Source organism: Carlito syrichta, unplaced genomic scaffold (genome assembly GCF_000164805.1).
Source record: "Carlito syrichta isolate Samal-C Ts95f unplaced genomic scaffold, Tarsius_syrichta-2.0.1 Scaffold305239, whole genome shotgun sequence".
Lineage (NCBI taxonomy): Eukaryota > Metazoa > Chordata > Mammalia > Primates > Tarsiidae > Carlito > Carlito syrichta.
This window is the reverse complement of record NW_007249335.1, coordinates 1,071,399-1,097,212: the sequence shown is the minus strand read 5'-3', so window position 1 is coordinate 1,097,212 and position 25,814 is coordinate 1,071,399. Positions and strand designations below refer to the sequence as shown.

General features: G+C 34.7%; 1 protein-coding gene across 1 annotated transcript in view; it reads right to left on the bottom strand.

Annotated features, from left to right (window-relative positions):
* Nucleotides 1-1,997: 1,997 nt before the first annotated feature.
* The window catches only part of ARHGAP15 (Rho GTPase activating protein 15), a 424,379-nt gene continuing 400,562 nt past the window's right edge, over nt 1,998-25,814 (bottom strand). Inside the window, exon 11 of the mRNA XM_008061399.2 lies at nt 1,998-2,183. Within this exon, the coding sequence (XP_008059590.1) occupies nt 2,098-2,183 (86 nt within the window). The 3' untranslated portion in view covers nt 1,998-2,097. The remainder of the gene's footprint in view (nt 2,184-25,814) is intronic.

Below are 25,814 nucleotides of genomic sequence, written 5' to 3'. Positions count from 1 at the left end.
CACAAAGGCATTAAAAAAAGCACAACAGAATGTAAATGTGTGAGTACAGTCTCTGTATTAAATACATACATTATGAAGGAAATTCGGAGGGCCCTGAAGCCAGCAAGAAGTTAAGTGGGAAGCCAGATTATAAGGAGTTTGTAAATTCTTCTGAAAACAGTATTGGCTTTTTAAGTGAAAGGAAAACTAACAGTCTATCAGTTACTAAGGGAATGCCACCTATGCTATCTAATTTAATTCTCACAAATGTTTCCAAGACATCACCCCCTCCCCCCACTGCTTTTACTGATGAGGAACAGAGGCACAGGGAGGTTAAATAAAATACCAAAGACATAAGCAGAAGAGAGCTTGGGTTCTAGCCATTTGTCTGATTCTAAAACAAATGAGCTCTCTATAACACCACCTTAAGATGTTTTAGTCTTTTTGTTTTTCGTCTCCTATTTTTTATTTTTATTTCTTGAATTAATGCACTTTTTTTTTTTGAGTCAGAGTCTTACTCTGTCGCCCAAGCTGGAGTACAGTGGCATGCTCACAACCACTGCAGCTTCAACCTCCTTCTGGCTCAGCCCACCAGGCAGCTGGAATTACAGGTGTGCTGCCATCATATCCAGCTAATTTTTTGATTTATTGTAGAGTAAAGGTCTTGCCAAGTTGGAAAGGCTGGTCTTGAACCCCTAGGCTCAGGCAATCCTCTTGTCTCCACCTCCCAAAGTGCTGGGACTAGCCACGTGAGCCACCATGCCTGGTCTTCTTGAATTAATATACTTTTTAAGAGTAGTTTTAAGTTTATAGAAAAACTGAGCAGAAAGTGTAGAGTGTTACCATGTATCTCTTCATGTTTCCCACAATTTCCCTTATTAACAACGTCTTGTTATTAATAAATTGTATTGTTACAATTAATAAGTAAATATTGATATGTTATTAATAAAAAGTGTTTAGCTTAACTTAGAGTTCATTCTTTGTGTTACACATGCCATGGGTTTTGCCAAATGTATAATGACAGGTGTCCAGAATTGCAGTATTATACAGAATTGTTTGCACTCAAAGTGACCTGTGCTCACCTATTCATCTCTTCCTTCTCCCAAATCCCTTGCATCTACTGATATTTTTTACTTTCTGTAAATTTGCCTTTCCCAGAATGTCATATAGTTGGAATCATACCTTTTCACATTGGCTTCTTTTACTCAGCGACATGCATTGAGCGCTCTCCTAAGTTTTTCATGGCTTGATAGCTCTTTTTTAATCACTGAATAATATTACATTAAATGGTTTGTTTGTCTGTTCACCCATTGAAGGACATCTTGGTGGCAAGTTTTGTCCATTATGCAAAAGGCTTCTGTAAATATTTGTGTGCAGGTTTTAGTGTGGACATAAGTTTTCAACTAATTTGAGTGAGTTGCAAGGAGTGCAGTTGCTGAATCATATGATAAGAATATGTTTATTTTCATAAGAAACTGCCAAATTATCTTCCAAAGTGACTACACTATTTTATATTTCTACCAGAAGTAAATGAGAGTTCGTGTTGCTCCGCATTTTAGCCAGTACTAATTGGCATTGTCAATATTTTAAATTTTAGACATTCTAATAGGTGTATAAGTGATATATCATTGCTTTAACTTATAATTGTATACATTTTCTAATTTAAATTATTTTTCTTACCTAATAATAGATGTATTTAAAAATTGAAGCATTTTTCTAACACTTATGATTTAGATGCTTATATTTTCTATCATTTTATTTATTCTTTCATTCATGAGCATAAAGTAAGTATATTATAAGCCAGTAACATCTTTTGAAGCTGGGTTATTTTTCTTCGTTTAAAAAAAATTTTTAAACCAATTTTTTGTCTACCATGTTCCACTAATTATTTATTTCAATTAAAATTGAAATAAAGTTTGTCTTTCTATTTATTCTATTTCTCTCCTGGTAAATTGGTTGGTTACCTTTTACATCTCTGGTGATAATTTTCTAATTTCTTCAACTTTTTATTTTGTTCTTTAAAGCTCTTATTATTATCTATTTATAGTACCTATGTCACAGAGTCTGAAATATTGTTAGAAAATAAAACTGTTGAAAAAATATCTGAAAGTGAAGAAATTATTTACCTTGGTTGACAATAAATCTTAACTTCTGTATTGTTGCCAGATTGCCACTAACTCGATATATTCCATCAACATCTAGACCTGAAAACAAAGGGCATATTCTATATTAGCACATACAAGAACTGAGATGGTAAAAGAAAAACTATGGGAAAAAGTAGTAAATCACCATCAAATATCTCTTACTGACAGAGAAGACCAATTTCTATGTCCTAAATTATGCAATCTTCAAATTTTTAATACCAATAAATTAATTGTAAATTTCAGTGACAATTAATCATCAACAAATTTGAGTCTGGTTGAACCACAGATGAGCAGCAGGTGGCTTGGGAATGCATAGTATATTTAAGATTCATTTCTAAGGAAACGATGGGACTCAAATAAAAAGAACCTCGAGGTGTATGTGTATTATTGTCTTTTTTCCCAAAGGTAAAATAACTCAAGGCATTTGTGAGTTATTTCCTGCCTGCCTGCCTTTCTGCCTTCCCTTCTCTTCCCTTCCCCTCCCCTTCCTTCTTCTCTCCTTCCCTTTCCCTCCCTTCCCCTTATCCTTCCTTCTCTTTTTTTCCCTTGAGATCACTATAGCATAACATATATTGGTCTGATTATCCGATGCTAAAGAGTAAAAATTCTATTCCAGATGTAAAATTAGTTTGATAACCTCTAGTTGTATTATCAATAATAAGGTATTTCATTATGGAGAAAAAAATAAAAGGAAATTTTTGGCAAAATGGTGAAACTAAGTTTCAGATAATTTTAGAATTGGCTATCTATAATTCATAAAGAAATTCTGGGAGTGAATTTGGATAATTAACCGATTGTTTTACATATATCTATTGATGGTATCTAGTTATTTTTATGACCAATTTATCAGGATGATGAAGACAGGAAAATGAAAAGAGAAACACTTATGTAAACACTTTAATGTCCCTAGAAATGTTGATAACATTATTTTAATGTCAGAAGTGTATATTCTTTGATGCCTGTAGGCCCTCAGAAAGGTCTGGGTGAGATTACCAGCCAATGCAGAGGTCATTATCTCTGTAGTTTCTCCAGGCAGGTGATAGAACACCATAGGTAATTATTATAATTCACAATAGTAAGATTAAATATGGCTCAGCCTGTAATCCCAGCACTTTGGGAAGCTGAGGAGAGTGGACTGCCTGCGCCTGTGGGCTCGAGACCACCCTGGGCGACTTGGCGAGACCTTGTCTCTACAATTAAAAAAAAAAAAAATTAGCCTGTAGTTCCGGCTACTTGGAAGGTCGATGCTGGAGTGGCCATGAGTGTGCTATAGAACTCTGGTCTGCACATTTTTATAATATATTAAAAATATATCTTTTAAAAATAATATATTAAAAAAGATTTAATATATTATTATAGATTATTGTCAAAATATAACAGAATAAAGGTTCTACAAAGATCTTTACTGACATGAAATGAGCTCCTCTCCTGCTTTACCTCTACATTTTTACACGTTTTATATTAGGAACATTTCTGCCACTGTGCAAAATATTTCATCAGTAGGTTAGGGTAGAATAACATAAGTTTTAACACTGGTATCAATGGCATAATTTAAAGCAACCATTCAGTATAGTTTTTACTCTTCCATGTAATAAACTATAGGGTAACTTGGGTTAATGGCAATAAAATGAAATAGCTATTAGCAAATGTATTAATTGATGAGAGTTTTGTAGTTCTAGAATGATCTAATAATAAATTACTGAGACTCTGTCCCTTCCTAAAACTATAAATTGTGAGAAATTGGATGAAGCCAGACACCTAATAGCAAGTGGCAAAAGTTTCTAAGACATATGCATTAATAAAACTCAAATATATTTCTTCCTGATGCAAAAAGTAGTTCCATTAATCTAAGGGTACTCCAATTTGTTTGTTTGTTTTAAAGTACAATGTGTGCTTGACAGCTTAAATGTGACCAACATCCTAATTACAATTTTTCTAACATTTAATTCTAGTTTTAGTATTGGTTCATGCTGGTCTTAAGTATATGAACATATTTCCAGAATGCTAAAAGATTAATTTATGAACAATTTATTAACCATTTTCTCTGTTGAATTGTCATTAGATAGCGTTTAGTACTTAGTTTTACCTAAAAAATATTAAATAATGTGATAAGTTTTAAAAAATTGTACATTTAAGTGTGTTCTTTTTAAAGTTTTTCCTCTTACTTTTTTTATCGTATAGTCACTGTGAAAATTATTTTGGAATTATTTTCTAAAATCACCTTCAGTGACCAAAACTGCCTATAGAAAAATGTTCACGATGCCAAATTTGGGACTTTCAGGGATAGTTTTGAATTTGGAAGTGGCCAAATGTCACCTAGAACCACAAGTGGTGAATAAGCCCTATTGCTGCTTTTCGCCACAAACAGACAGATAAACAGACAAAGTTTGACCATATGGAAATGACTTTGATTTTTTTCCTGTGAATTAACAATTGCTTTGTAGGAATTTAGAGAAAGAAATATTTTATAAAATAGAAACATCAATGAAATATGTGGGTCTATGTTCTCCAAATGAGAAATCTTAATACATTTTTAAAAGAATCAGTCAAATTAGTTCTATATATAATAATGATTAAAGATGAAATGTGAGTTAATATCTATTACTTTAAAATGAGAAAATTGATTATGTGTTTTGTTTTTAAATTAATTTTTGTTTTGCTAATTAGCTGAACCCTTATCAGTTGTTAAGAAATGAAATTATTTGAAATTCAACAAAATTTTATTGCTAATGAAGGCCTTATTGAACTCTCACTTTAGTATGCATATTCCTCTATGAAAGGTACAAAATCAATTGCATGTCCATTTTGAAGCTAAGTTTCTCTCTTTTCTTTTTTTTGAGTTGGAGTCTTACTCTGTCACCCAGACTGGAGTGCAGTGGCCACTCCCGGCCACCACAGCCTTGACCTGCTGGGCTCCCGCGACTCTTCCGCCTCAACCTTCCATCTCTTTTCTAATGTGATTCTAAATGGTATTGAAATGCATATGTGGCCTAGAGTTGTAAAGTGGATCTTCACAAATTCCCTGTATCCAAACTTATAAAAATTTGAAGTTACAACATAAGAAGTGATCCCCTTGATCTTTCATATATTCTGGTAGAATTTTTTTTTAAGTTCTGTAATCAGAAACATTTGAAAAAGCAGTATGGATGAGATATATTACATATGAACAATTGGAAAGCACTACACTGTTTAAAGAAAGCAACTGCATCCTAAATAAATAACCCAACTTTCTTTTGAAATGAAAGGAGGGAGAATTGGTGATAGGGATAGGGAGGATAATTCAGACCTGTGCCACCACTGCGTTTGTAGAACTGAGTCACAGCAGAGAAACTACTTTGTGGCTGAAGATATAAACCAGAAAGTAAGAGAGAGGAAAGCAAAACATATTAGATGCAATATGAATCTATCTTGACACAACTTCTAAGCCCTTTATATTCAAGGATATCAGCACCATATATCTTGTGAATGATAACAATCTCTGACATTAGTAGCCCCTGGTTTGAATGGCTCATGATTTCCTGCTATCATGCTTTTTAAATTACATAAATAGAGTGAAAATGACAAAGTACATATTAAAAAGGAGGGTATTACATTTTGCAAAATAATCTGGAACATATCAGTGAATTTTAGTAGTTATAAATTACATAGGTACAGTCTTGAAACTGATTAGCTCCCCCCTGGATGACTCACAAAATGGCAAGCCCAAAGTCCTAGGAATATTATCCAAATTACAATTATTCACGTGCCATCCTCTTTTTAATCCAAGAACTTTGAAAGTTATGCCAAACCAAACCAATGTAAATTGGTGGACTTGGACATCCTTTTCGTGACCACATTATTCTTGCTGGATTGAAAACTACTTATTTTGGAAATATAATTAGACTTTGTATGATTTTTAAATGAGCAATGTCTTCAAGGTACCTCTGTTGTGCTTTGGTGCAGTTTGGAGAAAAATCACTTTGAGAGGTACCTCTTTCAAGAAAATAACATGACTGTAAATGCTGACAGGAATTTTGTCTGTTATGCTAAAAATACTTTGGGAACACGATGAAACTAAGTCACTTTACATTTTTTTTTTTTTACATTCAGACTGGCATTAACAACAGTAACAAAGAATTCTCTGAAGAAATCCACATTCACTGAAATATCGTTTATTTGTTCACCAGTTGACCTTCTTATGTTTCAAAATAGTGTTTACCGTTGGCAGAAATCACCGGGTATTGATTGCTGTAGGGGATTTTTAAAAAGTCTCCCCCCCACACACTTTTTTTTCTTTCTGAAGAAGCTTAGACTAGGACAGACACACAATTAGGAGTTATTAGAGCAAATGGTGGTCTAAGCCCAGTGGAAAGAATGCAGCTGTCATGAGTAATTCCCACCATAAATCTTAAACACTTTCCAAAAAGAAATCTAAGAGACCAGCACTGTGTCCAGAGTTGACTGGCTTATCTGCCAAAATATGGGCAGTTTTTGACAATGCAAAAGAGCCTGTTAAAAATAGTTGCAAACTGTGGATTAGGTAGCATTTTTGGTAGCCGAATGATGGACAAACCACAGAGACGTGGAGTTTGAGCCTGGTTGAGCGGTGTGCCCCAAAAGCTTGCTTGTTTTTCTGACCCATAACAAAATGCATCTGAACCTCTGTAGTCTGCAAATGTGGGCTGGGAATTTTGCACAAACAGTCCCTCTCCTGAGATTTATGGCACTTCCTAATTCCTAGGAGGCCAGAGCTACCACAAGAAGAGCCATTCTCACCATACTTGGGCTTCTGGCTTCTCCCTCCTGTCAAGAACCATTGAGCACAGGAACACCCAGACTGCCCCCAATCTCCTGCACGTTTCTTTCTCATCCTTCCAAAGCCCTGCTTGGGTTCTGAGCTAAGTATCGGGAGATGTTTCTGGGTCATTCAGGGCTATTTCTCCTCCTCTAAACTGAAGTGAGTGTATCTAACCTTTTATTGCTAATTCATTTGTTCACACACTTTAAATTCAATGACCGAGAGTACAAGATATAATTTAAAACTCTAAGTTTTATGTCTACTTGGACTCAGTGGCTGGTATTTATGTTGTATCTATGTATTGGCTTTATTTAATTATTTCTGACTTCTTGTGCGATGCCCATCCTTCAGTGGCCTTGCCATTTCCTAAAATGATTCGTTTAGGAAATGGTTGACACAACTATAATTTTAAAACAAGAATGAGCCGGGCTCGGTGAATTGCCTGAGCCCGCGGGTTCGAGACCCGCCTGGGCAACTTGGCGAGCCCTCATCTCTACAATAAATCAAAAATTAGCATGATAGCGCGCGCCTGTAGTTCCAGCTGCTTGGAAGGCTGAGGCAGAAGGACGGCCGGAGCCCAGCAGGTCGAGGCTGCAGTGACCGGGAGCGGCCGCTGCACTCCAGTCTGGGTGACAGAGTGAGACTCCAACTCAAAACAAAAAACAAAAAAACCCCCAAAAACAAGAATGATATTATTCTATAGGTGACTTAATGATAACCATTTTAAATAGATAGGGGCAATATATTTTCTTGGTTAAAAACAAAATCAAAAGCAAAATTAACCCACACAGAAGGATACACAACAAGGAATAAGTATAACAGCAACTCCAATCTGTTTTCCAAAGACAGTTATTGTTTACAGTTCGAATAGTTCTTTTTGTTGGTACTCATTTTATGTTAATGTGTCATGTTTCTGTTTATTAATTTATTAATTTTTTGAATTCTAGAAAAGATAGAGCTTAGTGCATTCATAGTTCCTATCACTTATCAGTACAACCTCTTTCTCTTCATTATTACAGGTTACATTAACCTTTTTCTATGTCTTAATATATCAAATTACCTCTGTGCTATGAAAATTAAAGAAATTAGTGTGTTTGCTCTTCCTTCCTCTTCTCTCCTTTACCACTTCCCAGTTATATTCTTTGTGCTATTAATGTTTATCTTCTCAAATTTAGAACATTTTGTTTTGTTCTTTGTAAATATTTTGTGATGTATCTGTGGGCTAATATTTGTCACAATATATTTTTAAAGGAATGTGATTTGGTATAACATTAAAATTTGTTTCATGAAAGAGATCCCCCAAAAGTTAAGACCGAATGTGTTCTCTTCTTCTCTTCTAGGTTTCCTCAAATTAATTGCTGCCCAATAGAAATTTCTGCAATGATAGGAATGTTCTGTATCTTTCCTGTCCAAACCAGTGGTCACTGGCCACATATGACTGGCTTTGAATGCAGTTCATGCAAATGAAGGACTGAATTTTATTTAATTCAATTTTGAGTAACTTAACCACATGTGGCTAGTGACTACCATACTCAATAGAGCGGCTGTAGGTCAGAGTCAAATACCACCCCTCTCTTCTATCCCATTATTCTTCCCTGGATTTTAATTAAGAAATTTCTTGGTTCACAAAAATATATGTTTGGTATTTTTTCTTATTTCTCCCATATCAATGCCTGTTTTCTTTTGCTTCATAATTAGTTGTTGATTGGAATATTTATTTCAGTTTCATAATCTTTTACTTTTCTCACTTCAAAAATAAATGTTCCATTATCTTTTTAGCATCCCTGCTGTTAAGTCTGATGTCAAGTTGGTACTTGATGCTTTGCAGGTAAATTGCTTTTTCTCCCAGGGATTTTTAAGAAAACATTTTCTCTTTAAACTTGTAGCAGTAAAATTTTACTCAGACGTGTTCTACATCTGGATCCTTTCAACTGGAAAACATTTTCTTAAATTATTTGCTCAACATGGTCTTCCTTCTATTGTCTCTCTTCTCTGTATCCAGCATTTCTTTATGATAGATGCTGTTCAAATATCAGATTGCCCTTGCAATTGAAAGACTGGATTAACTGGAATATACAGTGGTCATGGTACCTCTGTATTTGTAAAGATCTTTTCCTCCCAACTGGCTTATGTTTAAATGAGAAGATTGGGTGGGGGTATCTTGTAGGGCAAATGAGTGGCGATCAGACAATAGGCCAGGGATTCTCTCTAGTTACCAAAGTAAGGAGGACTGAATTTCAAGTAAGAGAACTTGACCTGTTTTGCTCCTGAGCAAAAGTATTTCTAACTCTGTTGCAGAGGACCAGAGATACCTTATTCTCCCCTGCCATCCTTCTTAGATGTCAGCAACTTCTCTGTCCTGAGAGAATTTGTTCTCAGGCTCAAGCACCTGCTGCAGGTGCTTTCTTGGTGTAGGATAAAGGGAGAGGAGCCCAACTCTACAGCTGTTAGATCTTATTATTTTATTAATTACTTTCTTTACTGGTCTTGTCAAATTTTGTTCTTTTTATGTGTTGACTCCAAGTTTGGAGTCAACTTGTTCTCTGGAACATCCCTGGAAAGAATTGTGCCGAATTGTGGTGTCTGGGAATGGTGTTTCTTCTGCTTCCATTTCTCCACTTGTTTGATCCCATCTGCTTTCTGTCTGTCTTCCTGGAATTTCTATTTCTCATCAACTGATGGCACCTTTTCTGTTTTCAGCACCATTATCTTATTTTTTTAAACATATCTTTTCTATTATTTCACTAAGATTTTTATTTGAGAAAAGAGAATCAGACATGTTTTCTCAGTCTGTCAATTTGCCTGTAAGGTCTACATTATTTTTCATGAAGTTAGAATTTTTAATGTAGAAAAGATAAGTTTCATTTGACTGTGAAGATACTGCTGTATAATAATTTTCTTTATTGGCGCAAGGGATATAAATGGTGAGGGATTAAACCATGGATATTTAAAATCATCCTTATGAAACTCCAATTCTGTTGCTGGAAGAGTATGTTAATACAATGTCTTGTTCCAATATATCCCAAATTTCCTTTTATTTTTCTCACTCCTGTCCTTTTCTGTGTTTATAGAAATTCCTTCTGCCATTTATGCATTTTCCAGTATTCTTTTTATTACTGAGATTGTTTTATTTTTCTCTTCCATTTATTTCACAAACATCTTCTTTTCAATTTTCATCTCACTTTGGTATTTGATCCTACCTTTCTGCTATGAACTCGTTTCATAGAAACAATTATTGCAATAAGTTTTTATTTTTACATCATCACAAAATACCCTCAATTTCTCCCTCACAACTTTTGTATATTTGCTTTTGGTTACATAATTATATAGATTTCATGGGTTCGTTGGCTCATTTTTGATTGTTCATTTCTAAATGAAGTACGTTTTTCATCTACTGAGCGTTTGTGGGAGATGCATATGGAAAAGAATAATTTTTGTCCTTTTAAGATATGGAAGAGATAAATATTTGTTGCTAAAATTATTAAAGTGTTAGACTAAAAAGAGGTCACTAAGAGACGGATGCTTTTTATTTTTATTTTTTATTTTTTTGAGTTGGAGTCTCACTCTGTCGCCCAGACTGGAGTACAGTGGCACGCCCCTGGCACCGCAGCCTTGACCTGCTGGGCTCTGGTGATCCTTCCGCCTCAGCCTTCTGAGTAGCCGGAATTACAGACACGTGCTACCATGCCCAGCTGATTTTTTGATTTACTGTAGAGATGAGGTCTCACCAAGTTGCCCAGGTGGGTCTTGAACCCATGGGCTCAGGCAATCTACTCACCTTAGCCTCCCAAAGGGTGGGATTACAGGCTGAGCCACCAAGCCCGACTTGGGGGCTTTTTAAATTCTATGATTAGTATCATAGGATCTATGATATCAAAAAATGAACCATTATTTTATATTATTTATATAGCCAATGTCTTAGATGAGGGTGAACTCCAGATTTAAATTAACTTAAAACTGAAAGAGACATAATAAGAAAAAAAGTATATAGAGCTAAGAGAAAGGTGGTATCAAACAGAGACTCTTGAATCAGAAAGTATAGTTTTCAAGGACTTTTCATGGAACACTTGGGTAGTTAGACTCATTATCAAATACTCCCCCTCTTCCCTCCTTCTCTCCCATCAGTTCAATCTATTAATACTAGGAAATAAGATCATTAGGTATTCTTTCCAAATATTTGCTCACTATTAATATTTGTCATATTTGCTGTTCTGTCTAGTCCTGAACTCTTAAACAGCCTTGTCCTATTTGGATACCTGGAAAGATAGGCAATGATATTGCTCCAAATTTAAAGTTGGGAGACAGAAAGCACAAAATAACCTGAGTGTTAAGTGTGTTACTGGCTTTGTTTCCTTAGTGGTTCTGCGTTGTACCACTTATGTCTTGAAAAGATCTGTAACACTAGAATTTGGGGACTGTGTGTGAGTGGTTGTGGGGAAAGGGGAAAGTGGTTGGATATCTTTTTACTATTATTAGGCATTCTTGTATAGAAATACAGGGTTGGAAAAAATCTTGGAAGACCATCTATTGTATTACTTTCTTGGTTTCCCATCCCTCTAGTTACTTTTAAGTAGGATATTGGACATTTAAACAAGTATAAGAGAATCTCACTAAGTGCTACCACGTCGATGTGCATACAAGGGTAAACCACTGTCATTCCTCATTATAATAATTATCCCCTTATATTTATACTTAGTTTTTGCCATAATATCTTACTAATTTTCTCATAACTTGAAACATTTATCCATACTGTTGGAATCCAGAAGTGTAAATGGACAGTAGTATATAAAAAGTGCTATTCCTGGTTTCCATTTGCTGTGATTCTTTCATGGATCACTCTTGTTTTTCCATATAAACTCCAAACATTTAATTCAACTCTTATTCCACTCAGACTTAATACTGAACCAACTGCCTCTAGAAATATATCTTTTAACTTAAAGTTCACTGAATGATAGGTAAATCAGGAGAAAGACAAGGGAAGAAAAACTCCAGTGTGGCTCATGTAATAAAGACTGAAGTCATTTTTGTACCTTGTGTAATACCTGAGTAAAGAGAAATGATAGTTAAAAGGTAGGTTCTTTCCTGTAGCTCTCCATTGCTTGCACATGGATTCTTACACATCTGTTGAAATTCAGCTAAGAAACTGAGGCCTAACTGTTGAAGACTGAAGGATGGTAGAAATGAATATGATTTACAGACTTATGTCAATCTTAGGATCATTCTGAAAATCTCTCAAGGTAAGAAAGATTTCAGCAAGATTCTGAGTTTGCTTGTGAAATTTTTTGAGATAAGAATTTAGTATCTGTGGTCTGATCAGACCAAAGATGACTAACTAAAGTTATTTCTGGAGAGAGGAAAACAATTTACCTATATGCAGTCTTTGACAAATTCTCTTATAAGTTTCTTTGTAAGAAAGTCTTAGACTTGAAGACAAATATTGGCCAATGACTCTGGTTATCATTAAGTGAGAGTTGTTGCCTTGAAGAAAAACTTTGAGTATCTGGAAGATATTGAAGTTGGAGGTTGTATTTGGTTCATCTCATATCATTCTCTGAATTTCATGTTTGAGTTCCTCTGTTTTATGTTATGTGGTGATCATGCTGATGTAAATAAGTAATTCATTTGGTATTGTGACTTGCTTAGCGTGTTTCAGTAAAATAAATAGGAGTAACAAGAACAAAGAATATAATTTGGTCCACCATTATCATCTGGTAGTTTGCAAGCAAATACACCAGCATAATCTGAGGTCTAGACAGCAGCAGGGTAGCCACAGCAATGGGGTGACCACACAGGTTTAAGGAAAGAAAACCAGCTTCCTGGAGATGCCATTCCTTAGGAAAACTTGGAGTCTGGGGAGGAGTAATGTGTGCTCTGTGTCCATGTACACTTTTATTTTAAAAAATTGTAGCAACAGACAATTTCATAAGTTAAAGACATGCAATAAAAGGCTTACCAACACAAACAAGAAGAAAACTGAAAAATGGCTCTTTCTGGGATGAAGTCATAGTAGTTATATAAAGCCCAGCCTTTGATCCCCTCATACTTGAAATAGATATTGATTTAAAATTCATATATTTTCTGTCATTCTTTTCAATCCCTCCATCTCTATTTTTTTTTAAACATCTAAACAAAATGACCTCATTGTTTTCCATTGGACTTTTTTTTAAACATTGGCTGGGATGATTGAGATTCAGGAATGTGGGAAAATGGATTCCCAAACCACGTCCCTCCCCTTTCATTCTGAACTGTAATTTTTGGCTTGGCTTGAATCATAGTCATCACATTTCAGCCTGAATCTTTCTGTAAAGTGATCTTTCTTAAACATTTCTCTCACTCATCAAGGGATCAGAAACAAAGCCGTTCTAGCCTTTCAGCAAAACACTTACAAGCAGCTTTTACGAAGAAGTCGCAAGAGCTAAATTTCCTCTAAAATTGTTTGAAAAGTGAACATTTTCAGTGCCTTGTTGTCCTTTTTGTGAATCTTGTCATCTGTATGCCATGAGCTCCAGCAGCTATTTTAATCTGTTTTTGTTTGCAATCCATTTGGTGTCCACCCAAGGAAACGCAGGTGATTCTAATTAACTTACTGCTGAAGATGTAGGAAAAAATATCTCAATTGTGTTGTAGCGAATTGTATGCTTAAAACCTTTCTTCTATTATTTATAATACATTATTAATGAAAATAATTATATGAATATATTTATCACCCAATTCATTGCTGTTCACTTTTAAAAAAAAATCAATGAGGTTTATGGCACAAGAAAAAGCCACACACATACACAAATACACAGACACAATACAGACCTCAAGAATGCTTGCCAACTTTTATTTAACAAGAGTAGCAACTTAAAAATAACATTATTTTTACTTTGTGCAACATAGTTTAATATCTGAAGTAACCCTGTTCCAATAAAAATCTATTGAAATACTCTCAGGCCTAGCTCTGCCCGAAGGTAAAAGTGATTAATTGAAAGATTTTGGCAGATCTCTGCTCACCACCAGGGCAGTTTAATTTAGAACACATTCAACCATTTCTCAGTGTCTCTGTGTTGGTGGAGCATAACTTTTGATCTTCTTTGGGGAGGTGCCTCTAACGCAGACCCTTTGGCTAGCCACTTCCTGGAGGGTTTTGATGCCTTGCCTCTGCTAAGCATTCAGGTGAGAGAGAGCCCTTCTCTGGTGGCAGTCTCTAAAGTGGGTTAGCAAAGCTGAATTCCAGGCACAAAGGCAAGATATTCTACAAACTTGTTTGAGCACATCAACCAACAGCCAAGTCCTATTTAGATCACAGACAGAATGGTTCTTTTTAGCTTCATGATGCTTGCCCAAACTTTTGAGAAATTGTAGTGTCAGTAGCCTGTTTCTTATTTGAAGAGGGGGCTTCTATGTCAGTGGATGAGGGTGAAAAGACTGAGCTTTCTATTCTCAGGAAGTGTAAATAGGATTACTGCTTTCTTTTTTAGAGACTACAGGAGAGACTATCCTATGGATATTGTTAATACTTCTGCTAAACAGAAAGATGTAACTAGGGTACATCCAAACCTGTTTAGCAGATGGACCACAATAAAGTAGAAGGACAGATACATCCTAATATATTCAAATAGAAAACCCTCAAGTGGGTGAACTTCAGCTCTCCATGCATCTTGACAAATATTAATTAGGCACTTACTATGTAGCAAAAGGGTGCTAGGCATTGGGGGTGCAGTAATAAACAGCATACACAGATACAGATGTTATAGAACACAGGTCCAGGTGTTTTATATATATTATATATATATATATATATATATATAAAATGTGTGTTATGTAGTGTATATGTGTGAGTGTATAATATAATATGCACCAAAATGTTAGTAGTGATTATCTCTGTGAGGTGGATTATAAATATGATTCATTTTTTTTTCCTTGTTCATTTTTTTCTTTGTTTTTGAGAAAAGGTCTAGCTCTGTTGCCCATGCTGGAGTACAGTGACACAATAATAGTTCACTGCAACTTTAAACTGCTGGGCTCAATTGATCCTCCTGCTTTAGCCTCCTGAGTAGCTCAGACTGCAGACATGTCCAGCCATTTTTTTTTGGTAGAGACATATATCTTGCTATGTTTCCAGGCTGGTCTTGAACTCCTGGCCTCAGGTGAGTCTCCTACTTCAGCTTCCCAAATTACTAGGGTTACAGGTGTGAGCCACCATGCTGGGCCCTGAATGTGTTTTAAAATTATTCTATGTATTTTCCACCTATTTTACAATATGTGTATATATGTTTATATATATGTGCTTACACATGCATATGTACAGATGTATATTATTCTTAGGGACAAACAATAATAATGCTATTTATTTTATTATCAAAATATTATTTCTTAGGCTATTTTTTTGTTATATATACACTTAGGAGTTTATGGTCCCACAGATCACTAGAAAAATATTTGGAGACGATCATAAATCTAATTAGTGTCCCTGAATGCTCTATTTTGTATCTCTAACTTACCTGAAAGATGGTTTCAGACCCTTGATTTCAGTTTCAAAATATTCATGGAGCATACAGTAGAAATCTCAAAGTTTAACTATTTTACAAACTATTCCATTATTGGGCAAATCACACTCAGCTTTGGAGATGCAAATATAATGTCTCTAGAATAGAGCTGAAAAGGAAAGATCATTTTCTCTACTTGGAAGCTCTAGCTTTTCATGGACAACTTACACCGTTGACATTTGTGATTTTAGGACTGATACCAATAAATGTATAGAAAAAAGCCAAGATGTTGGCTTTCTTAATTTCTATTATCACTCTGTAGCTAAAAAAATTAGGCAAAGTTTTCTTATAATGGTCTAAGAGAGACTTGTCTTCTCAGCCACATTCTGGACTATATGAGGGCTGTTAACCATCTAGCAAAGAACTGTATACCCTCTGGTTACTCAACACTGCTTATTGATTTAAAATAAAGGCATGCCATACCAATTGTTCCCTTATTTAGACTCATCTAGCATTAGTGTAATACAAACCAGATTTTCAGCTTCTGGCTTATTTTGTCACATAGGTCTACACTGAGAGACTTGTTGAAATATGGGTTTGTGCATGTATATATACATGTATATTCACATATATATTTAGAATCTATAATATCTCTCTGATCTTCTCTCATGGAAAGAAGGTATATTAATCTAAAGTGTACAAAAATAGACAAATGGGATTTCATCAGGAAAGCTTCTGCAAAGCAAACTGTCAACAAAGTGAAGAGACAACCTATAGAATGAGAGAAAATAATTGCAAACTATACATCTGACAAGAAGTTAATATCCAAAATATATAAGGAACTCTAAACAACTCAACAACAAACACATACACATGTGCAAAACAAACAACGAAAACAGACAAAAAACAACCCAAGCCTGATTAAAAATGGGCATAAAGTCTAAGTAGACACTTTTCAAAAGAAGACACAAATAGCCAACAGGCATATAAAAAATGCCCTACATCACTAATTATCAGGAAAATACAAATCAAAATCATAATGACATATCACCTCAGTTAGAATAGCTATTACTAAAAGTACAAAAGATGGCAAATTATTGGTAAGAATGTGGAGAAAGAGGAACCCTTACACTCTTGGTGTGAACGTAAATTAGTGTAGCCCTTATGGAAAATAGTATGGAGATTCCTCAAAAGTTAAAACTAGAACTATTATATAATGCAGCAATTTTACCACTTGGTGCATATAGTAAAAAAAATAAAATAAAATCAGTATGTTTAAAGATATCTGCACTTCTATGTTTATCACAGCAATATTCACAATAAAAAAGATATGGAGTCAACCAAACAACCACCAGTAGAAAAATGGGCAAGAAAATGTGGTACATATACACAATGTAATGCTATTCAGACATTAAGAAAAGAAATCTTGCTGTTTTCAACAATATGGAAGAACTTGATGGACATTATACTAAGTGAAATAAGCCATTTCTTTCTCTGTACAGAAAGACAGATACCATATGATCTCTCTCACATATGAAATCAAAGAAAGTTGATATCATCAAAACAGAGAGTGGTATGGTGGCTATCAGAGGCTGAAGTAGTTAGGGGGTTGGTGGAAATGGGGAGATGTTGGTCAAAGGATATATACATACAATTAGATAGGAGGAATAATATATCAAGGTAACTGTAGTTAATGATAACATATAGTTTTCCTGAAAAATGTAATGAGAGTGAATGTTAAGTGCTCTCACCACAAAAATGATAACTATGTGAGGTTATACATTTGATAATTAGATTTAACTATTCTACAATGTACGTTTACTTAAAAACATTATAGTGTACATGATAAAAAATATACATTATCTGTTAATTAAAAAAAATCTAAGATGTATTACATATGTTGATGTTCACTAATAATGATATTTATGGAGTGTTTATCCCATATATATGATAACATCATGGAGTAACGTAACTATTTAGCAAAGGAAAAGAAAGAAGAAAGCAAATGTACACTCTTTGTTCGGATCCCATATTTTGCCCCTGTGAGAAAGTAAACTAACAAGCTCACAATTGTCATTTCATGTATTCAGGATTTCAGAATCCTTCCAACTTTATTCCTGTTACCTGCCAACATTAGTTATAAAATCTTATTATAAAAATGCAGCTAAAAATTTACTATTTGACAATGTTCAACAAGTGCAAAGCATTCAACTGTCCATCATCCTGTCAAGCAGGACAAAGATGGTAGATGATTCAGGACTTTGAGTATGATTCTGTTTGCATTCAGAAATATGCCGTGTGTTATAATGTCTAGACAAGAAGACACTTCAAAAGCTTTAAAAGTGAGGTTGTTGCTCATAAAATAGTCTTTCTATGCAATCTCCAACAATTTTAGTTAAACAGATGCATTGTGATCTGTATTTTTTCTTTTTTTTAATAACAGAATTTGTGAGTTAATTAAAAATATATGAAATTTTAAAAAATTATTTTTAACTCTTTCTCTTCTACACAAAACATTGCCCTGCTGATTTATCTATGCAATATGTTTTAAATATTAAAAGTCACCATATTTTAATATGTAAAGATATGGGAAAATAAGGCCAAACTATATTATTTTGACCTGTGATTCTGTTTTAGAGTCCCTGATTACTGCTTTTGGCACATGGTACTCTAATTGTTGGTCGCTCAGGAATCTACAGTATATCTATAGCGCTATTTTCAGGCAAGAGAGTTGATTTCTAGGATTAATACAGTTTCTATCCTAATTAACTTTCCCTTTATGTATCATTTCCACTGGTTTACCTAGGAAGAAAAATTGTTTTATCGTCCCATCTACAAAAAGCTTGTGAAAAGAGCCCTTTCTGGGGGGAAAAGAATTTGAATGGAAAACATGGACATACATATATCAGACCAAGGATTAAAAGATGAACATTATACATGAGGAAATATTATAAGAAGTTTTCACTATATTAGTTTTTCCAAGTCAATGTTCCAAGTCAGTCTTGGATTATGTGTGAAAAGTAAGAACGCTATACTGTAACAGGTGCTGGCAGGAAATTCCCATTAAAGCTTATGGAAGTTATGCCTGTAAAGTCTTGGCATCTGAGAAAATTCTCGCATAAGAATGCATTATGCATCAGATTTTTTCTCACTAGAAAAACAATGTGAGTCTGTAACTACTTAACAATATTACCAGTCACTATTTTGTTAACACCATCCCTTAGTGATGACTTCTTTGGTGACCTTGTGCTATATGTAAAGTATATATCAGCCTCCATTTCGATGCTGTGAATGAGCATTGTCTTCTGTAGACGACAATAGAGATATTGGTCTACCATCTGTCTGTCCTATTCAAAGCATAAACTTGAAAGTATTTTTTCCCCAGTAAAGTCACTGGATTTGTACTAATCCATCTACATTCCAAAAATGAACTCTTTGTATGAAACATGGCAAATGTTTATAAGATTTTGCTGGAGTTAGGAATACAGACTACAAAGTATCACATAGTAATTAATGTAGGCTTTGAATCTGTAGTATTGGTATTGGAAAGCACTATCATAACTGGCTTATAGTGGGTGTGTAACAAATGTCATCTTTGTTTTTCTCATGTAAACTGTATCATATCTGTATGTCTGTATGTCCACACTTTCAAAGATTAAGAGTGTAATTCTTCAAACATGAACTTTCTTACTTTAGAGTTAGCAGGTTAGACCTTTTTCTCTGATCAAGCTCAATTTTCCAGCCTAGCAATACTAGAGGTTAAAATATCCTTTTCCTAAAGTTTGCCTGTTGGATACAACTGAAAAGACCTTTTACTTTATCCTAGAAATCTACTATTTACAAGGAATTTAATTTAAATCCAAATGTTAATTTGGATTTAAAACGCTAATCAAGAACTGAGATAAGAATTTAGATTGCATTGAATGTTAGAAAAAGCCCACTGAAAATGATCGATAGTCTGTTTGTGTATAAATATATATATACTTATATATATATATATATTTACACAGACACAGATGTATACATTCATATTTATGTTTGTAGTTATACTATCAACTAGACATTATTAGTTTATATTTTATTGTATTTAAAAGTATAAATACTAATTTCTATAAAACTATAATCATATTGCATTGATAGTTTTAAAGGTGGCTTTCATATGACCCTAAATACATCTTTAGTAAAAAGTCCTCAGTTAGGGTAATAATGCCACCTTCCAGGACAGAACAAACATACACACACAGACATACACCCCAGCACCAACCCAGGCAATTTGCCAAAGTGTGGTCTCTGTGAAAAGGTTTTGCTTTAGGGCAATAGCAAACTAACTCACCACCCTGCTGCATTGTCCACTCCTCACCACATGATTCTTTGCTGTATCCTTAACTTCCCCTCCTACAGTGAGGGAACATTTCCTCGGACTGTTTTATTGCCAATACATTTTTACTTTGTACGATGAAATGAAACAAGGGACTGGTTTCATTAGAAGGAGAGGTAAACAGAGCATTAATTAAATTTGCTGATGATACTAAATTGGGAGGAACTGTGGACATCTGTGAGGACAAAAGAATCATACAAATGGACTTAAGGAGTTTAGAAATATGAGCAGGAAATAATAAAATGAGATTCAGCCTTAAATAATGCAAGCTAATACGTTGGGGAAAAGATAATCAGAAACATGGCTATTCAGTGGATGGTGGATGCCTGGAAAGTGATGATGGTGAAAGATACCTAGGGGGTGATAATAGGAAAAATTATACACAAACTTACAGGGAAGTAGGCACAATGTCTGGAGGTTTATATATAAAAAAGCATAATTTTTTTGTACCAGAAAGTTGATAGTGCTATTCTTATGACACTGGTAGATCTCAAAAGCAGCAAATTTGGTTTTAGTTAGTTGAATCTCTCAGGTTTATGAAACAATTTAACGTTATTTGTTGAGAGACTGGTTTCTCCCTATTAAAAAAGAGAAAATATGTTTTATCTGAAACTGATATTGGACATGAGTCATTGCCCTATTTCTGTCCTATCCTATTCTAAATTATTGTTAACATGGCATGCCATACAGTTATAGAGATATATCGTGCCACACAGCAAAAACAATCCCCTCCCCCGAAAAAAAAAAACCCAAACCCTTACTTTCACTTTTGAGGTAATTCCCTATCTTCTGGATAATATGACTTCACATTATGTTTAAAGAGACACTTAATCATTGTTTCTTCTAACAGATTGCTGATTTTTCAGTCTATGGGCTTTGATTCTCTAAGGATAGATTCATGGATGGATGGAAGAACAGAAAGTTTGGATAATATTCACCTTTTTATCCACTTAATAATCTATTATGAATTGAGTCCCTACCATATGCCAGTACAGTGTGCTAAGCACTCTGGAGACAGAGGTTAACCAGACACAATTCCTAGACTCAGGACCTACATTCTAGATGTGGGGAAACATAATGAAAGCAATTATTACAGTTCCAGGCAATGAGGGCTATGTCAGGGAACACAAAGCTGTCACTGGAACATGGTGGAGGGAAGACTTAATAAATAAGAGAAAATGGAGGGGTGGTTGTGGATATGTCAGAAAATTTTCCTTGGAGAAGTTGACCCTTGTGCCATTTACAAGAGGATCATTGTGAATTTGGCAGATGGATAAAACGAGGGAGGGAACAGCATATGGAAGGAATAGGCCTTAGTAAACTTCATGTAGTTGGTATTCCTGGAGCATCAAAAGCAGCTTATGAGGACATGAAGTTAAATAGTAGATAGAGGTCACATGCTTATCTTTTTTATGGGGATAATTGGTGTGGAATTTTGTTTAACCTTTTGAGATCAAGGAACCATTGGAGGGTTCTAAGAAGGGATAACACAATCCTATTTGTATTTAAGAGGGATCAGTAGGCAGTATTGAGAAGCGTGACCTGGGCAGAAATAAGAACAAAGGCAATGACCTCATTAGGAGGTTTATCTCAAAAAGAATTATGTAGGGCCTGCCAAGACCATAGAAGGTGAAAGGAAGAACCAGATCTAAAAGATAATATGAAAATAAAGTGATTGTGTTTGCAGTGAGAGAAGAATCTAAGATGGTCAACATATTTCTTTTTAGGGAAACGGGAAAATAGGTTGTATTCTATTGACTGAGTTAAGAAATAAAAGAGGAGGAATATATTTGTTGGGGAGAATGATGAGTTCAGGTGAAAAAGATGAGTTTGAGGTAACAGGAAAATTCAAGAAAGGGTGTTTCTAGACTACATTTCTGAGTGGAAGAAAAAGCTTGAGGAGTTATTTGCATATAGGAGCTCTGAAGTCATTGAAGGAATCAATGAAACTTTACGTATGATTGACATTACCCTAAATAGAATGAAATGTCAGAGCCAAGAACAAAATCCAGAGGAAATGCATGTTTCTTATGCTGTGAAACTCTAGGTCAAACACAAGCCCTCTAATAGTAGGCTATGCAATGTGAAATACATGGCCAAATGCCTACCTTCAAAACAAAAGGGGGAATAAAAGAGCTTACTGCAGTGATGAAAATTCCATCTGTTAGATGTTCTATGGTTCTATAGAAAGACTAAAAGCTGAGTGAGTTCAAACTGTCAAAACTACAAAATATAACAAGAGGATCATTTATAAAACAAGAACGATAAAAGTCTGATTTTAATGACACTGATATATCCAAAGTCTTTATAGAGCTTTTGATAGCATCAGCAGAGTCTAACCTTTTTCTGCTATGAAGTAAATTTGGAGAAAATGAAATCAATATCCAATAGCAAAATCATTTATTCTGTCTTCATTAACTTCAGATTGATTGATCTGTATATTGACCACATATTTCTTATTTCAAATTTTTTGGTAGACTCTTTAAACTAAAAAAATTGTCATCCAAATAAAAATTTCCTGAGAGGTATATTGAAAACAAACACTGAATCAGCAGGATGAGTTATTCACAGGGAAGTAAACCAATACAGAACAGCACTAGCATGGTATTCCAACTCTGAATTAAAGGAAAAGATGTAGGGGCTCAACTTTCTGTGTGGTTATGGGAACTGAGCCTACGCCTGACCATTCTCAGGCATGTCAATTATAAGTCATAGTTACCATTCAATTACTTGATTAAAAACAGCAGTCTGTTGGTGTTGAAACAATGCCTAGTGGGGTATGACTTCCTCTGATGAAAATGAGTAGAGAATGGATATTTTAGTTGTTACTACATGGTTAACTTAAATGGAGTATCCAAAAATTGATGAAAATAAAATCGTTAAGGAAACCTAGCTTCAACTGTTTAGCATAGCTGGGTATTGATGGTGAGAATGGTGTCTTACTGAACAATATATTTTGCTCTCATCAGAAATGAGCTTAAGTGTTTAAAAGAAGACTTGCAGACCATGTTATTCTCTGCACTCTGCAGCTGCCTTCAACCACCAACTATTGGTCATTGATCTTTTTATAATTTCAACCACATACAGGTGTAACAATGGTGTGCAACTCTCCAATGAAGATTTAAGCAATGTTAAACATCATTTATCTATTTAGGATCCATCATGTGTTAGGTCCTGTGCCAGTAGTTGGCTCATACATGAAGAAGCACACAGTGTACGAAGTGCAATATTTTAAATATCTTCTGCTATAAGCGATGCTTTCACTCTAAATCTCAGGGCTTTTTTGCTTCCTTAAAAAAAGATCATGTTTTTACATATTGAGTCTATGGTCTACTATAATCCCAAGAACTGATCCAGCATTATCATTTCAGAGCTATTTTGGTTTCGCACAGCTAGTTTTTCTTCTCAAAGTGTCCCACCCTTATTTTTTTCCATTTGATTGTTGTTGTTTTTTTTTCCCCCTGAACTGAAAATAGGAAGTGGCTTGAAAAGTATAAAACTAGGCAAAGACACATAAAACTAGTAAAGAAATGATTATTTTGAACCCAAGAAAAACATTTCTAACTCTATCGCCTGTTAGATTGTAAAGATAACCTCCCAAAGAATTTAGAGGAATATCTAAGACACGAATCTTTCAAGGAAATGAGTAAGGAACTCTAAATGTCCTATAAAGGAAAAACTTGTCATGTTCATTCATATAGACCAGAGCAATTACTTCACCTGGAATCTGTATGTCTCTTTTATTATTCATGTAAAGTAATGATTAATGCTTAAGTCGGGCACACTTAATTTGAAAGTGTGAAAATTCCCTGGAAAGGGGCATTTTTTTCCTATAAACTTTCAAAGGAAACATTATTCATTAGGAAGTCCATGGAGGAGTGTAATATTTTAGTCTAATTTATAGCTTCCTGAATTAATTTAACTTTTTCATTATGAATTTGTAAGCTCTAGGGAAATGCCTACACACACATAATGTATAGATTCTTGTCCCACCAAAAACAACACATTATTTCAGAAAATGAAGTGACGCTATTGTGAGTTTTGATAATTTATTTATTTTTAATCAATTGGTTCATATTACGCAACAAGAATAAAAACATTTCTACTGAGAAACTACAAATCCAGTTTTTAATCCTAGGGCAACAAATACTTGAAAATCTCAGACTGTCTTATTATTATTATTTTTGCTCTTGCTTTTTGAAAATTTGAAAGCTTTCCAAATGCATGTAATTTTTTTTTTTCAAATTTTGTAAACATTTGCTTCCAAGCTAAGACATCCTGCCAACTTTCAGCCAAGATTATTTTTATGGTTGAACTATTAACTTCTGAATATAGGGCCTTGTAATGAAAAAAATCCCAGACCCAGAGCTCCCATCATGTAAATGACACCACTCTAGACTGTTTTAGAGTACTGCATCTTGGTATGTTGAGGTGTTGCATTTATTTAAATCTTCCATCCACAATAAGAGACTAATTTCCTAGGGTCTTAATTTTGGCTCTATTTCCCTGCAACTGACTACAAGGAAAAGATATGTTAAGAACCTAAACCTTAGATTGGGGGTAGAGGTTGAAAATTAGACTCCAGCTTTATCTGGGAAGAGACATTATTTATTCTTATGCATTCTGGATTCTAAAGTGTGGGAATATCCGCTGACTGATTTGACCAGAGCCACATTGCCGTATTTCTTAGATAGCTTTTCTGGTTATTGAACTGAACGTTTGTTCCTATGTTAACTTCTGCTATGGTTAAGTTTTCTTTTTGATAATAAGGCTGTCATGTACTGCTTGATGTAGATATACTCTGTTAAATGTCACTCATAAGTAAAGTGAATTAATTAATAACTAGTTCCATACACAGAGTTTGTGGACATTCAATGTATGCCATTCATTGCAAGATTTAACTTTCAAGCATTTTTTTGCACAAGAGTAAATTTCTCTGGAACAGAAAAGCAGGTATCAGGTAACTATGGCAGAGATGGCAACGGGTTCAATGGTCTGTCTTCTCTTCATTAGAGACCTCACAAGTGTGCCCTTTTATCTATATTTGTTTTCTTAATTGCAAAATGCAGTTTTTTTCCCCTCTCTCCACCTTGTCATCTCTGATTTCTTTTGGTTGTCTTTTCCCAGTTTCTCTTTTATACCCTGGCTGGCTGTTTCCTGTTTACTTTTTTTTGATTTTGTCTTCCCCTCCAGCCCTTGAATGTGGCTTTCTTACAGACACAGAGGCCCCAGCATGACTACCCCAAAGAGCCAATTCCAGCTTGGACCCAGCACAACACTACGCTGTCAGGAAGGTGGCTGTCTTTGTGGCTGTGTTAAAACAAAACAAAACAAAACAAAATACAAAACATGAAACACCAAAGCACTAAACTGGTCTTAATTTTAACTCAGAAAAACTAAGGAGATTCGTTGAAAACATTCATGGAGCTTCTTTGAAGATCATCTCCATTGTAAATGCTTGCGGATGCCTAACTTCAGGCATGAAAAGCAAGCACTTAAAACAACAACAAAAAAACAAAAAACGTAGGTCAGTGCCCTCAGAAACATTTTTGTTCAGTTCACAAATATTCTCTGGGGGGAAAAGAAAAAGTGCTTATCTTGTACTCTTGATTTTTTTTTGAGCATGTAATTTTTATCAGTGTGTTTTGTTTTTGTTACTTTTTTTCACTCACTGCTTATAAAACTAGCAAGCAGAAGTCTTTCTGGAACAAGATAGAATCATAAAAGTTTTCAAGAATCTCGTCACAAACTAAACAGTACAAATTGCACATTCTTCATGGAAGTATCAGCCTTTAGTGCGTGCCTGAATCCAACTATAATAGATTATCCCAAAGTGGGAAAGAATGAGCAGTATAAAATTAGCAGAACTGGGAGCAGAGCTTGTCTAGTGAAGGCAATATGATCTGCACTTTAGGGGTCTGATTCAAAGGCAACGAGAAACTACTATGTAAAGTTTTATTTTTGCAAGTGAACACTGGGTAGGATCTCAAAAGACAGACTGGCTCACTGAATTGAATATCAGGAAAATCCTATTAACAACTACAATGCGTGTGATGTCTCAGCAT